This window comes from Nuphar pumila, chromosome 2, assembly GCF_984573655.1.
Source record: "Nuphar pumila chromosome 2, dmNupPumi1.hap1.1, whole genome shotgun sequence".
NCBI classification, from domain to species: Eukaryota; Viridiplantae; Streptophyta; class Magnoliopsida; order Nymphaeales; family Nymphaeaceae; genus Nuphar; species Nuphar pumila.
In genome coordinates, this window is record NC_143250.1 from 13,130,559 (window position 1) to 13,145,670 (window position 15,112).

General features: G+C 36.0%; 1 protein-coding gene across 1 annotated transcript; it reads left to right on the forward strand.

Annotated features, from left to right (window-relative positions):
- The first annotated feature begins 3,109 nt into the window (after window positions 1-3,109).
- On the forward strand, window positions 3,110-9,149 carry LOC149844801 (uncharacterized). Its single transcript, XM_089986310.1, has 9 exons — window positions 3,110-3,115; window positions 3,726-3,814; window positions 5,219-5,257; window positions 5,573-5,666; window positions 5,993-6,067; window positions 6,168-6,289; window positions 6,377-6,452; window positions 8,898-8,951; window positions 9,069-9,149. Exons 1-9 carry the CDS (start codon window positions 3,110-3,112, stop codon window positions 9,147-9,149), a joined length of 636 nt encoding a protein of 211 aa, XP_089842436.1.
- The last annotated feature ends 5,963 nt before the right edge of the window (window positions 9,150-15,112 follow it).

Genomic DNA, 15,112 nt, shown 5'->3' on the forward strand with positions numbered 1-15,112 from the left:
TGGAAAGGTAGGAAGCTTGCCAGGAGGAAATTTTGGTTTGGACTTTTTGAAGAGTGGCATTCCAAGCGGCTGAGAAGATGTGCGTAAGTTGCAAAGGGAGACCCAGATAGGAAATAGGAGGATTCAAAGTAGCACAACCAAAAATCTGCTGCCCAATGGCCAGCAAGGAAGGGGGGCATTAAACATGGACAGACAACATTTACTGTTGTTCAGAAATAAACCTGACAGAGAGAGGAAAAACTGAAGGATGAGCTTGAATCTCAACATTTGCTGCACAGAGGCACGACCGAAGAGGATCATATCGTCAGCGTATGTGAGAATATGATGGGGGAATTTCTGGATGTCGAGGGGATCAATAAAGCCAGAATCCACAGCCCTCTTGAACAAAACCATGAGACCCTCAACAGCGACGTTAAATAACAAAAGAGAAAGAGGGCAACCTTGCCGAATATCGCACTCAAGCTTGAACTATGAGCATCTAACTCCGTTGATCTTAATCATAGAATGAGCAGTTGAAACCAGCTTACACACCCATCGAGAGAAACAGTGATCGATACCGAAGTTGTCAAGCATATGAAATAAGAAAGGCCAATTAACCGAGTTGAAGGCTTTATGGAAGTCAAGCTTGAGAGAGAAAAAAGGCTGGCCACTGATATTCAAAGAGCGTAGGACTTTCGAGGCCAGGATGAAGGAGTGATGAATCTGCCTAAGGGGGATAAAAGCGAACTGAGAAAATCTGAGAAGCGATGGCTCTGAGCCTGTTAGCCAAAACCTTAGCAATAATGCGGTAGAGCCCCACCAAAATCGAAATAGGACTGAATCTCGAGATATCAGAGGACGCCACGTCCTTAGGGATGAGAGAGACAATGGCTAAGTGCGTGTGGACCAACAACGGACAATTGTGATGGAACTCAGCGAAGACTTTGATAACATCATTCTTAGTACATGATCAAAAGATATAGAAGAAGTCCACGGAAAAGTTGTCGGAGCCAGGAGCTTTCCAACCTGATAGGTCCTTAATAGCCGAAAAGATCTCATCGTCAATGAACAAAGATTGCATGGATCTGGATTGGGCTAGGTCAATAGTCCGAACGAGGAGAGGACCAATATAGTCACTGGCGGAGGGCTGAGCAACATAAAGGGCCTTGAAGTAGAGAGAAACCGCAGGGATGACATTGTCAGCAGAAAAGGTTACTCCCTCAATGGAGATAGAAGGGATAACATGCCTCCTATGTCAGTGCGAAGCGAAGGAGTGAAAAAATCTGGTATTGCCGTTACCAACGGCAAGCCAATACACTCTCGACTATTGCTTCCATCGAATTTCATCCTTGATCTGCCAGGATTGCAAAAGCAGAGAAAGCTCGGTAGATCTGTCTTTTAAGCTTTGAATAGAGGAATCAGAAAGGGAGTCCGGGAACAATAAAAAGTGATGAATGACAGACAACTCTTGTTCCCAAGCGTCCAGTTGCTGAAATTTGTTGATGCTATTAGACTGAAGCCAAGATTTTATGTCACAGAACAGGCGGAAGAGCTTCACAAGGCAACAAGCGGCAGCTATAACTGCATTGGAAGGCCTGTTCCACGAACGAAAGACCACAGATTTGAAATCCGACTCCTTCAGCCACCACTGTTCAAAGATGAAAGTCCTAGTAGAGGAAAACCCTTTCCCCCAACGAGTAATGACCTGACTATGGTCAGAGACAGAAGGAGGAAGAAGAAAGCAGGTGATGTCGGGAAGGATCACCAAAATATTTGGGGGAGACGAGCGCATAGTCTAGCAGTCTGCAGCACGGACGAGATCGTCTATTAGACTAGGAGAAAGCCTCACCGATGGGAGGAACAAGGTAGAGCTGGTGCAATTGGACAAAATCCTGAAAACCCCGCATAGATGCCGATGGAGAAACAAGAAGGTTGGAATCATGGATGGACAACAAGTAGTTAAAGTCCCCCATAAGAAGGTGCAGCTCCTCAAAAGAACAAAGTGCTCAAATCAGTCCAAAAAGCGGAGATATTTATTAATTTCTGATTTTTAGGAAAATTAGAAGCAAGCAAGTTCCATTTTCTGATGGAGATGCTATTTTGTGGCAACAACTTTAGAAGAGAGGAAGAAATGAAATTTCTGGTGGGTTATAAACAGATTAGTTGAGCTTTTTTTTTTCTGATTTACCATTTTGAAATAGATCTTATGTTGAAAAGCCATGGGGTTTTGCCCTCTTATTTTTCTCAAAAGGAAGGCGAACATGACACCTCCTACTAGGAAAATATTATCAGTTTGTGCAATTTTCTTTTCTTTCTTTTCCTTTCTGATCTGAATCGAAAAAAATTTGAACTTGTGTTTGAGAACCTACCCTCAGATCATTATTGGGAATTTGATAATTTGTGAAGCTTTGATACTTTATGATCGCTTAGCAGGCAATTGCTATGACTTAAAAAATATGTTCTACAAGAGTTCCGAGATATTTTGTTAATAAGTAGCTGACATGGGTACTGTACTTGATTAGAAGAATAATCTAACATTGTCGAGGATCTAGAGTTACTTTTTGTTCATCTTTTGGCATGTAGTGGTAATCATGGAAAACTTTTCTTTAGTTAACTGGTTTGGACTATTATTATTCAGTATTTCTTTCCTTTTAAGTGGTCAAATTTACTACTTTTATTTCGGAATCAGATCAAGCACTGACACCTGCTTTTGGACTCCAGTAAAATTTCCTTGATATCTAGATTTGAATAAAAGTAAAACTCTAGAGGTAACTCATCCTGAACTTCTATAACGTGGTACTCATGCTTAGATAAGAATAGGATTTCAAAATCTTCTTTTCTAACATTTTTTCAAAGTTGCTGTGTGTGTGTGTGCACACACACGTGCAAAGGGGTTGTCGTGGTTTAACATAGAGGCGATATCAGGCATGTTAGATACTGAAAATAATTAGATAGCATTATCGTTCTGATTATTTCTTTTGAATGGCTTACTGTGTGACTGCCTCATCTCATCACTTAACCTGTTTTTACATTGTAATGAGATAAATGTTACTGTTGATCGAGGGTTAAAAAAATCTTATGACTTGGTGGATTGGGCTTTTGTAATTGTAATTGGCAAAAATTGGTAGTAATGCAGGTATTCAATTCTAGTCAAAAGGCCTAGTGCTGGTAAATCTTCTGTGGTAGCATAAGATGCATAGAGTTAAGCATTATGCACAAAAATTAAGAGTGTCTCTCTTTTCTGGAAAGTCATTATGAAGAAACCTAAGACTTGGTCAATTGAAGTTGTCGGATGTAGATGTAGACAATTGGGTTTTCTGCAGACACCGGTAGCTGGAGAAGGACATAGGAATTTCGCTGTAATGCTCTCACAATTGATACTGTTTTTATAGGATATTTTTTTCAATAAAATGATTTGAGCATATTTGTTATATTTTGAAAAATGTAAAGAATCACTTCCAATTAATGGTCCTTTTCAAGCATTACTAACTACTCCTTTGATGGCAATTAATGTAAATCAAATAAAGCATGATCTAAGATTTAGAATTTTTCTGTGGCCAAAATTTTGGTGGCCTTAGTATTCCACTATAGGCTTAGTAACCTTCTGATTGATTGGAATAGAACTATAGCAAATTTCTCAGTTTTTTGCAATTTATCTGTCATCGGAAAATGTCATATTTCTCTACTTAGTGGTTTTTGTTATTCATCTTGTTCACTAACCTCTTAAATGCTTATTTTTTCTTCAGATATATGACCTTACACAGCTTACCGCCTCCTGGTACTACAAGGGTTATGCTGGTCTTTCAAAAGTTCAACGTGTTGAATGGGCCAATAGGTACTCTTAAAAAAATAACTTTTTTTTTCATGACGTTTTTCTTGGTGGAGAATGCATGATACACATTGACAAGATCTTCATGACTCCCATCGAGTCAGGTGGGGCAACTGAGGTGGTAAAAATGCTTTTTAAAGAACAAAATTTGGTTGGTGATGCTATTGTATTTTGACTCTAGGTAGGGTAGATAAGGAAAAAGATGAAAAGGAAAAGACAAGTCTTGGTTGATTTTTTCATATCCATTGAAAGCTGTAGAACATGCACATACACATGTCGTACATATTATGTACATGTAGAGAAATTGGTAGGTCTTAATCGGTTTGTTCTCCTTACTGTCCTGACTATCTGAAAAATTATTTTTTTTTTTCAATTTTTGCTTAATCTAAGTCTGTAGATTTGTTTATCAATGCTTGCTAAAAAACATGATTCAGATTGAACTAGTTTAAGAAAATTGAAACTTCGTCAAAAAGTTTTTGCAATGTGCATTTTTGTTGAATTTTGATATATCTAAAAGGACATTTGAATGTGAAAGTACCAATCTAATACAATTTTCTGGTAAATAAGTTATAGAGAATGCATCTGTAAGTTCAACTTAAGCAAGTACATGCAACTATGTGTTTATCAATGCTTACTAAAAAACATGATTTGGATTGAATTAGTTTAAGAAAATTGAAGCTTTGTCATAAAGTCTGTGCAATGTGAGCTGTTAATTTTTGTTGAATTTTAATATATTTAAAAGAACATTTGAATATGAAAAGTACCTATCTAATACAGTTGTCTATTAAATAAGTTGTAGAGAATGCATCTGTAAGTTCAACTTAAGCAAGTACCAGCAACTATTGCATTTTGTAACTGATCAGGATAAGTAGGGGGATAAACTGGCCATGACCTACCCCACATATATATACAGGGAAATTTTCAAAAAAGGCACCTAAGTTTTGAATTTTTAAAAAAAATGCAGTTTATCATTGTCAAGTTACTGTTAAATGTGATGTGGAATTACCATTCTCCCCTCAACATCATACTTTCAAAAAATGCACCTAAGAAAAAGGGAGGGAGTCTTTGAATGGTTAACTAGTAAATTAACTCTCTTAGCTCAACTTGGATTAGTGATAACCTAGGTTCAATGGATAGAAGCTTGTTTTTTATTAACGGTGCAAAAAATTTAGGTGCCTTTTTAAAAAATTGTAAAACTTAGTTGCATTTTTTATTAATGCTTACACTTTAGGAGTGTTTTTTAAAATTTTCCATATATATATATAGCCCATTATAAGTACACTATTGCATAGACGTATGCATTTGCCCTGGTTGTACCTGAACTAAATGTCAATGAAGGGCATCAACACTTGCTTGCACGCACATATATTTTTCTACATCTCATTCATTTGTTGTTGAAACACTTTTCAGGTCTATTTCAACTGCTCATGCTATTTTTATCTCAGCTATGGCCCTATACCCAGGGGCGTAGCTAGGATTCATGTGAGGGGGGGGGGGGGGGCAAACAGGGGTGTAACAAAAAAAAAATTATTTGTGCGATAGTCGGGGGTTCGGGGGCAGCGCCCCCGGAAAAAAAAGTTTTTAGATAAAATAAAAAATGGCTACAATTATTAATAAAAATCTATTTCATATGGACAAATCAAACTATTTGCTGCAATCAGGGCTTGGCTAGGACTGGGCTTTTAAAAAAAAATTTTTTTTTTTAACTGTTTCGGGAGGTAGGACTGGGCTACAGCCCAGTCCTGCCCCCCCCTAGCTACGCCCCTGCCTATACCTAGTGTTTTTCTCAGATCTATTCTCCGACAGTGATGGTCTTGTCATATTCCAAAGTTCCTCCCTTTCTACTTTTGCTTTGGGGGTAAGCCTTCATTCTTCTTCATTTGGTGCTTATATGAAGTTTGAATACTAGTCTACCAATCTAAGATGCACTGTATGTGCTCCATGTGCTTTTGGTTTTAAATCTGATTGAATAGCATGTATATGTTCTATTATAGCTATGACTTGAAGGGCTATAACTGCTTAGTTGTTTTTTAGCTTGGAATGTTATACACTTATGCTTTGGAGTTTTTGAATTTTTGTTTCTAATCATGTTCTGTTTTTTTTTGTCCTCTAGCTTTTGTAAAATAATGCATTTTTATTGGTTGAATCGTCTTTTGATGTAAGAAATTTTAAACCTTTTTGTAGATATCTGTTAGCTACTTCATCTCTGACTTGGGAATGATAGCATGGTCATATCCTTATCTGGGTGGAATGGAGTATGTAAGTGCATGCCTCCTTGTTCCTTGGTAATTCCAAATGAGTCTGGTTTATGTGTTGAAATTCTTGTGATCAGTTAAAGATTTAACTGTTCAATGTTCAGATTGTGCATCATCTGCTCACTGTAGTTTCTGTACCTTACTCTATGCTGTCAGGAGAAGGGCAGATATATACATTGATGATTCTCATCTCTGAAATGACAACGCCCTGTGTGAACTTGAGATGGTAATCTTGGAGAAATTTAGTGGAACTCTGTTTTGATAAGTTTTCTTGATCCTCTGATTTGACAAGTCCTGTATTTCAATTGTGAAGGTATCTTGACACAGCAGGTATGAAAAGGTCCAGGCTATATCTTCTGAATGGAATTATGTTATTTTTGGCATGGCTGGTATGGGAAATTTTGAGTTCTTTTCACTCATCTGATGCATCTATTTGGCATGTTTCTCCAAATGCTAGTTCTAAACTTCTGGATGCATTTGACATAGTTTACTAGTAAGTTTAATTGTTGCCAATATGTTGCATGATTCAATTTCCAAGATGGTGACAATGAAGAGTCTACAATTCACAAATATAAGCATACCTTATAAATGAACAACTAGTGACGTTGGAGACAACCATTAGGGATGCACAATAAGCCGAGCTAGCTTTGGCTCGGCTCGAGCTTGACTCGTTTAAGCTTGGCTCGAACTCATTCGGTAGATAAATGAGCCAACTTTGAACACAAGCTCAAGCTCGGTACACATAAATGAGCCGTGCTTGATCAGGCAATCAAGCTCGGCCTCGGTTTGTGTAGTTATATAATGCACAGAAAATAATATATGTACAATTTATGTTTGTAAATTTAACACATCAAATGGCCTTGCTCAGGGTAAGGTGTTAGCCTTTTACAGAGGAGGTGGGTAATTCGAAACCCACTATTTTCACTTTTTAGTGCATCCAAACTTGGCTCGAGCCGAGCCAAGCTCGAGTTTGACTCGAGTCAAGTTTGACTCGAGCCGAGTTTGACTCGAGCAGAGTTTGGACAAAGGCTGTTCAATCTCAGCTCGAGCTTGAGCCCGTGCTTGAACAACTATTTTTTTATTCGAGCTGAGCCGAGCTAGACAAAAGCTCTGTTACTATGGGTGTTCAAGCTCAAACTCAGCTCGTGTGCATCCTAACAACCATACCACATGAGCATCAACATAGTAAATCAAAAACGCCAAATGCCACCATGATAAGGTACCATGGAGCTGTACCACAATGGATGCAACACAAATACCCATGAATACACACGCATATTGTTTGGCACATTATTATATTGTGTCCTATGGGCCTATTTCGGGGCGGAGCTAGGAATTTAAACTATGTGGGCACAAATGCACAAAAAAAAAGGAAAAATAATTTCTATGACAATATACATATATCGAATACTGAAATAAATTAGAAACAAAAAACACAAAAAACAATCAAACCATAACAAAAGTTAAAGATGGAATCATGATTATTGCTATTTGAAAAACAAATACATATGCTAATTGAAACAAAAAAAACTAAAATTCTCATCTATGCTAATTGAAACAAAAAAAATCCTAAAATTCTAAGTTCTAACCAAAGTCGAGTATTCATTATTCATGTTTAATGCTAATTAAAAAGAAAAAATAGGTAACACCCTAAATGCATAATCCAAAATTCATGTCATTTAAACAAATACAAAATCGAAACCCTAATTCTTGCATCATCAGTTATGCATTTATGCTTCGGAGCCGTTCAAAACTTCAAGTTAGGTGGCTCGTGGCTGATAGGCCTGTGCCCTGTGGCTGTGAGGTCGGAGGGAGCCGGGGAAGGGCACATAGAAAGTCGAGAGATAGAGAGACAAAGGTGTGGTTGGGGTTGTCAAAGGAATATATATGAGAGAGAGAGAGAGAGAGAGAGAGAGAGAGTACTCGCCACTCAGCTTGGGGTTACCCTGATTGGGTCGGGCATGAGTGATCCCCACCTTGACCTGGGGCACTCCACCTGCAGTCCAGGTCAGGGTGGGCACTGCCCACCTAAGTTTTGGGTCAGGGTGGTGGGCCTGCCCAGCCTAACCCATTACCCCCTTGGGGGGTTTTTCTGGGTCAGGGTGAGCACATGCCCACCCTACCCACAACGTGGCTCCACCCCTGGGCCTATGGCAACATAATGATTTGCTGTTAAAGGCTGAATGAATTTACGCTCCCATGTTTTGTCCACTGATCTTTTGTCTCACAAAATGTAACATGTATGAAGTTGGCAAGCAACAACATTCTACTATTTCTGTAAGCACAGTGTAATTTTGATGAAGGGAAACTTTTTATATTATAAGGGCCTTTAGAGAATGTGGAGCAAAGTGTCGACTGCTGTTTACTTTCCAAAGATTAGGTGGTGCTAAAAGGGGTGAGTTCGTTCTTGTTCCTGCATTGCGTGCATTAACTAGCCCCTTTGTTGAATGCCATTCATCTCAAAGAGAGATATATAGGTGGAGAGCTGCAGGTTTTTATTCTTCTGTTCTGACTAGGGACATAAGATAAGGCAAGTGCTTTATTCTCAAAATATGGGTACTGCTAAATTTAGAGGCAGTTTAAGTTTAGCCATATAAGGTTAGTCCATATTCTTAACCTTTTTGAACATGAAGCTTTACTGCATTGGATGGAGCTTATTTTACCCAACCAATATTTTCCTACACAAAAGATTTTGTAAATACAACCTCTACAATATTATCTTTATAGTGCTTAACATTCATATCTTACTTTCATCATGTTTACAGACATTGAATCAGCCCATTTATAGACCAGATGCTGCACATTTGGCTAAATGCAACTGTATATTTATGCAGGTAGTTCGAATCCTTTTGTTTGGCTACATATTGATTCAGCTTGATTCTATTCGAGTCTGAATCGGCCGATTCTCTGAATTGTTTTGAAAATTGATTCAGGTTTGAAACTGATTGCGTCAACAATGGCATTAATGTTCAATGAGTGACATGTTTTAATGGTCCTGTAATTAGAAAGGTTGCTTAGCAAGAATAAACGGTGGCAATATAGAGCAGGGTTGTGGTATTGGAGTGGGCGCTGGTTTAGAGAATTGATTGTAATCTTTTTGAATGTTAGTAGCCTTTATACATGCTGACATACAGGCTAAAAGTCCTTACATTTAATGTAAATGTTTTGTTCATTACATTCTACAGAGTGATCATCGAGTTAGTTATGCTCAATCAACTATTCTTTTGTTGGACTCCTTTCTATTAGGGCTGGGAAATGAGACAAGTTGGTTTGGCTTGTGCTTGGCTCATAAAGAGCTTGTTCCAACTCCTAAAATGGGCTCGGTGGGCCGAGCACGAAAACAGGTGTTCCGCTCAGCCCTTGGCTCATATGGGCTTGTTAAGTAATACTAAATATATTTTAGATGTTTTATATAACATAATATATTGTAGGACAAATAGTTAAGTGTTTGGCTTGCTTCCAGCTTTGAAACAATGCATTTTTTCTGTAAACACCCCAGCTTGACTTTGTACAGTAGGTCTAGAGTTCAAATTCTATTACTTTCAGGTCTAAAACGATGTATCATTTGCACAAATTATGCCAGCTTGAGCTTGGCTTGTTTAGCTATCGCTTGTCATGGGCTCGAGTTTGTCTTGACTCTGCTCATTTGGCTTGTTAACCAGCCCCAGCTTTTTGGGCAAGTTTCTTTTTTTGAAAATGGTTAATATAAGAGGGGGTGGTCTTGGAGAATTGTGTCTTGTTTCTTAGGTACAAAACTAAGCAGCACACTTGTAAATGAGGAAAAAGAAAACAGAAGAAAAAACAGTGTATAAGAATATAATTATCAGTTAAAATTCCTTCTGCAAAGCTAGTTAAAACCCGTGTGTGTGTGTGTGTGTTGTGCACCATAATTAGCAATTAAAATCATATTGAAAGCATAGTGTAATATACTCCATAATTAACAATTAAAATGATATCGAAAACTATTGTAATAAATTTGGAGTATGGGTAAGGGTGCATGTATATTACCAACGTATGGTCTCTCTCTCCAAGTACCATCTTTTTTATTCCAACATTAGAAGCAAATTCCATGTGAAGATTGCTGCGAATTTCATAACTTATATGCGCCTCTTTTAAAGCAGTAGTCCATGGAGATCAATTTGGTCATTTGTGATCTCAATCTAGGCAATCAATCCGCATTCACGAAAGTCTCATGAATAAATTGCCTTGTAGCTTTAAATGATTACCTTTCCTTTACTATTTCAACTGCCTTACAATCTGCCAATTAATGGTTATAATCCCTAAACACAACTTAAAGAACAAGAATAAAAGTGCAGTTTTATCAGGTGATGAGTTGATAACCCCTCTCTCCATTGATAAGTCCTGTATGGACTTCGCAGCTTTGAATCAAGGATGTATATTTGCTACTATATCCTGTATGTACAATCTAGTTGGAAAATTGTAGGTGCAAGTTGTACGCTCAATCGTGTTGTTAAGGATCGCACTTCAGATTTTTCTTTTTATATAAAATTATGATTATTTGAGTTATAAAATTTTTGTATATCGTGGGCTATTGATTTTTAAATCCCATGTAAAATCAACTTATATGTTGCAAAAACATGATGTAAAACCTGTTTTTCACTAAAAAAACTTTGTAAATCACTTCTAACAGGTTAAATCTACCAAAAAACTAAAAGAAAAAGTGAAAAAGTAGTGTCTTCTACTAGATTGCATGTAACAAATAACTAGAAAATTTGTACTAAAAATGACTGTATCATATGACTAATTTGACACATTTTCCAAAATGCTTCACAGTTTTTGTTATTCCTCCAATGTCCAAAATCGCAAATATCTGGTTAAAAAAAACTTTTTTACCCTTAAAAAATGCAAGTTCTTAAATATATGTGAATTTTCTTTCAAATATGTAACTATTTTTTGCAGAGTAGTTTCTATTATTAGACCTATATCTCTCTGATCCGATGTCGAAAACTTACGTTTTTATAGTTGTTGAAAAACTAAGACATAGGCCTATAACTTTTTTATTTTGAGTCCGAACCGAAAACTCCTTTAGGGTTCTCATTTCTGTATTGCAAAACTAGAATAGGAACATATTTTGTAGACTGAAACAAGCGTGACTACACCTTTTTTGTTTGTTCTATGCTATTTTTAGCCACATGTTCTGAAAATCAAGAAAAAAAGAGAGAGATTAAGACATTAGATTTCTAATGCCATCAAGATCACCTTGATCTAATGAGAAGTTGGGGAGAAACGTCATATGAAGATAGTTTGTATGTAGAGTATGCTTTTATTTTGATTTTTAAGCTAAAAAACAAAAACTCTAGATGAGTTTTTGGCTCTAACTCAAAACAAAAAACTTGTAGGTTTATGTCTCAACTTTCCAACGACTATAAAAATGCAGATTTTTAATATCGAAGAATAGAGATATAGATCAGAGAACAAAAACAGTTTTGCAGAAAATATATAGGTGATTTTCACATATATTTTATATGATTCTCTAAGTATATGCAAGTTTCCTCATATATATGTGATTTTCTCTTAAATATATGTGATTTCTTCTTATATATAATTTTTTCCTAAACATATAATTTTCTTATAAATATATGCAATTTTCCTCATATATGCAATTTTCTTCTAAATATATGTGATTTTTTCTTTTGTATGTGATTTTTTTCTTATATATGCAATTTTTTTCTTAAATATATATATTTTTTATAAAAAAAACTACATATATAGAAGAAACTCTGTATATATTTATGAGAAAATCACATATATAAGAAGAACCCTGCATATATTTAAGATAAAATCACAAAAAATATATAAAAAATTTATATGTTTAGGAGAAAAATCATATATAGGAAGAAAATCATATATATTTATGAGAAAATCCATATATAGAAGGAAATCACATATATTTAAGAGAAAATTGCTTATATAGGAGGAAATTAAGAGAAAATCTAAGAAAATATATGCGAAAATCACATATATATTTTTTATAGAATAGTCTATGTCTTAGGTTTGTATCTCTCTACTTCAAAGTAAAAAACCTGCAATTTTATAGCCGTTCGAAAGATGAGACTTAGGCCTATAATTTTCTTGTTTAAGTTAGAGCCGAAAAACCATCTAGGGTTATTTTTTTTGAGCTCAAAAATCAAAATAGAAGCATGATATGTAGATTAAAATAATCAAACAATTTATCTTTCAGATGACATTTATCTCTAACCACTTATTAGATCAAGGCGATCTTGGTGGCATTGAAACCTAATATCCTAAATTATCTTTGATCTCTTTCTATTTTTATTTTTATTTCAATGCATATGATTTAAAAATAGCATAGAACAAACAGAAAAGGCACAACTGTGATGTTCCAGTATGCAGACTGTGTTTCTATTTCAGTATTGTAATGCAGAAACAAATATCTTAGAGTGGTTTTTGGTTCGGACTCAAACCAGGAAGGTTACATGTATATGTCTCAATTTCTAACGGCTATATTCGACATCGAATAAAAGAAATATATATATATATATATATATATATATAGACGATTCTGCAAAAACAATTACATATTTAAGAGAAAATTGACATATATTTAGGAAATGTGATAAAGGTAAAAAGAATCTTTTTAAAATAAGATATTTGCGATTTTGAACATGAAGAGAATAACGAAAATTATGAAGCATTTTGGGAAACATGTCAAAATAGTCATACGGTACTATCATTTTCCAAAATTTATATCGTGGAATCAATGCTCTAAATGAGTGAATATGAGTTAATTGATTGGTGAATAAGACCTTCAAGATACAAGGTTCAGTTATAAGCTTCCCCATTGTTAATTGGCATGTGGGCCTAATTGTATTTGATTGGTTACCTGTAGAACTGGGGTGTAACTCATTCAAACATTTCAGCTCTATATTGCAGTTATTAGTGAGGAACCCTGATGGATTACCAACATAATGCTAGATGATTGGCTGTTAAGCCACATAGAAATGTGACTAATCACAAAGGGATTATCAAAATGACTTTGCATATTCACTTCACTTGCAGGTGCACACCTTGTGAAACAAGTCGGGGAGAAAGCAACATGGTTGGTGTCTTTAGATCACATAAAAAATGAAATAAACAAGAGCTAAATCCAATTATAGTTGGAAAATGACATTCACCTGAAGGGCAACATCCACAACGAAGAAGAGGCAACACCACGGGAAGTGTGTTTTGATTAGGGCAAGGGCTGCCCTAAAATGATAAATTTTGATAGAAAAAATTTCTCTCTTAAATAGAGAAAAAAAATCATATCAAAATCAGGGCATGTTTGGAAGCAAGAAAAATTCTCACAAGGAAATCTTTTTTTCCTATGAGAAGTTTTGATATGATAACTTCTCTAAATGAAAAATTTTCAAACACGCCACACATTTTAGAAAGACTTCTTCAAAAATTTTCTCTCGTTTGAATGGTTGGAAAAGTTACCTTTTCTTTCCTACTTATATTTTTTCTACCATTTTCTCGCTTTCAAACGTGCCCTTAAGAAAAAATTTCATGCTTCTTTTGGTAAAAAGGTTGGATTACCTTGGTCGTCTGTTGGGAATAGACCTATTGACCCAAGCTCTGTCTGAAAAAAAAAAAACAAATCTTGGAAGCTGATTACTGCCACGTTAAATTCTCACAGTTTTCCCCCAAATCTACTTAATCTTTTGCTAGTTCCCAAAAAACAAAAATCTATTCATTTCGTATAAGTGACTTATTGTCATGATGGAGTGGACTTGGGATGTCATCCTGGTCGCCATAGGTTTCATGAGTTCAACATTTCTGTTAAGGGTCTCTATCCAAGTAAAAAAAAAAGCTTTCCCAAGTTTCAAAGGTGTCTTTCAAAAAATGATTTATTTATAAGGGACATGACAGCACACTTAGGGTTAGAGGTGTCAACCGGTGGGATTTGGTTTGGTTCAGACCCAGGTGGAACCAGACTTGGACCAGATTTTTGGGTATGGTATTGGGTCCAGACCCGGGTTTAATTGGGTCTACTATAAAAAAACCCATACCCGGAACCGATAAAAACTACATGAACCAAACCCGGTAAAACAATATTTTTTTTATCATTTTTACATCGAAAAATTGCGGGTAGTCGGGTCCGGGTCTGATATAAAATTTCACAAACTATACCTAGGTCCATGTATTAATCGAAACTTCAGGTCCGGACCTGGGTCTTAATTGAGTCTTCTTATTTATCACCATACCCAGACCCTATAGGGTTTGGTTCGGGTCGGGTCCTGGTAAACCAAGCCCATTGACACCCCTACTTAGGGTGGGTTCGAGTGCCATGGATATTTGAAGAAATCTACAAACGCACAGATCAAGGCGTGGACCCCTACCCTTGATCCGATCTCCTATCAAATGGTGGATATCAGATTCCAGGATTTGAGATGTTCAGCTTTAAATATGCAGATATTTAGTTCGATAGGAGGGGGGTCAAACTAGAGATCATCATATCTCAGTGCCAAGGATCTCGGGGATGAGATTCCTTGGATTTGAGATCCGAGGGTTTCAAACACACCCTTAGAATTTCCAATGTTTAAACCTGTTTTATGTGTGTGCGTGCACATGCATGCGTGTGTGTCTGTCCACTTATATCCATCAATTTATTCTCATGGTTATCTTTAATTGTATAGTTCTCTTTAAGTAAACCCACTTCTTACAAGAATTTGCTATACGTGAATGATACGCTCCAAAACGTGTCGGACTCGATCTGAGTGTGCAGTTTATTTTGACCGAAAATAGCCTTTGAAATAATAAAGGGCTTTTTTGTTAAGTGTGAGGGGTTTTAACCGGTTGAGAGAAAGAGAGTGTGAAATACATATGAGAGACAGCCACTTTCATCTTAATCAAGATTACAAAAATGCCCCTGTAGGTGAGCAATATTTTTTAAAAAAGTGGATAATATAAAATATCTTATAATAGATGTATTATATTGCTATTAAATGGTTTTATAAGTATTTATTATAAAACACAAAACAACTTTTTTAATTTTAAATGAATCAATATAAACTATTTTATATTA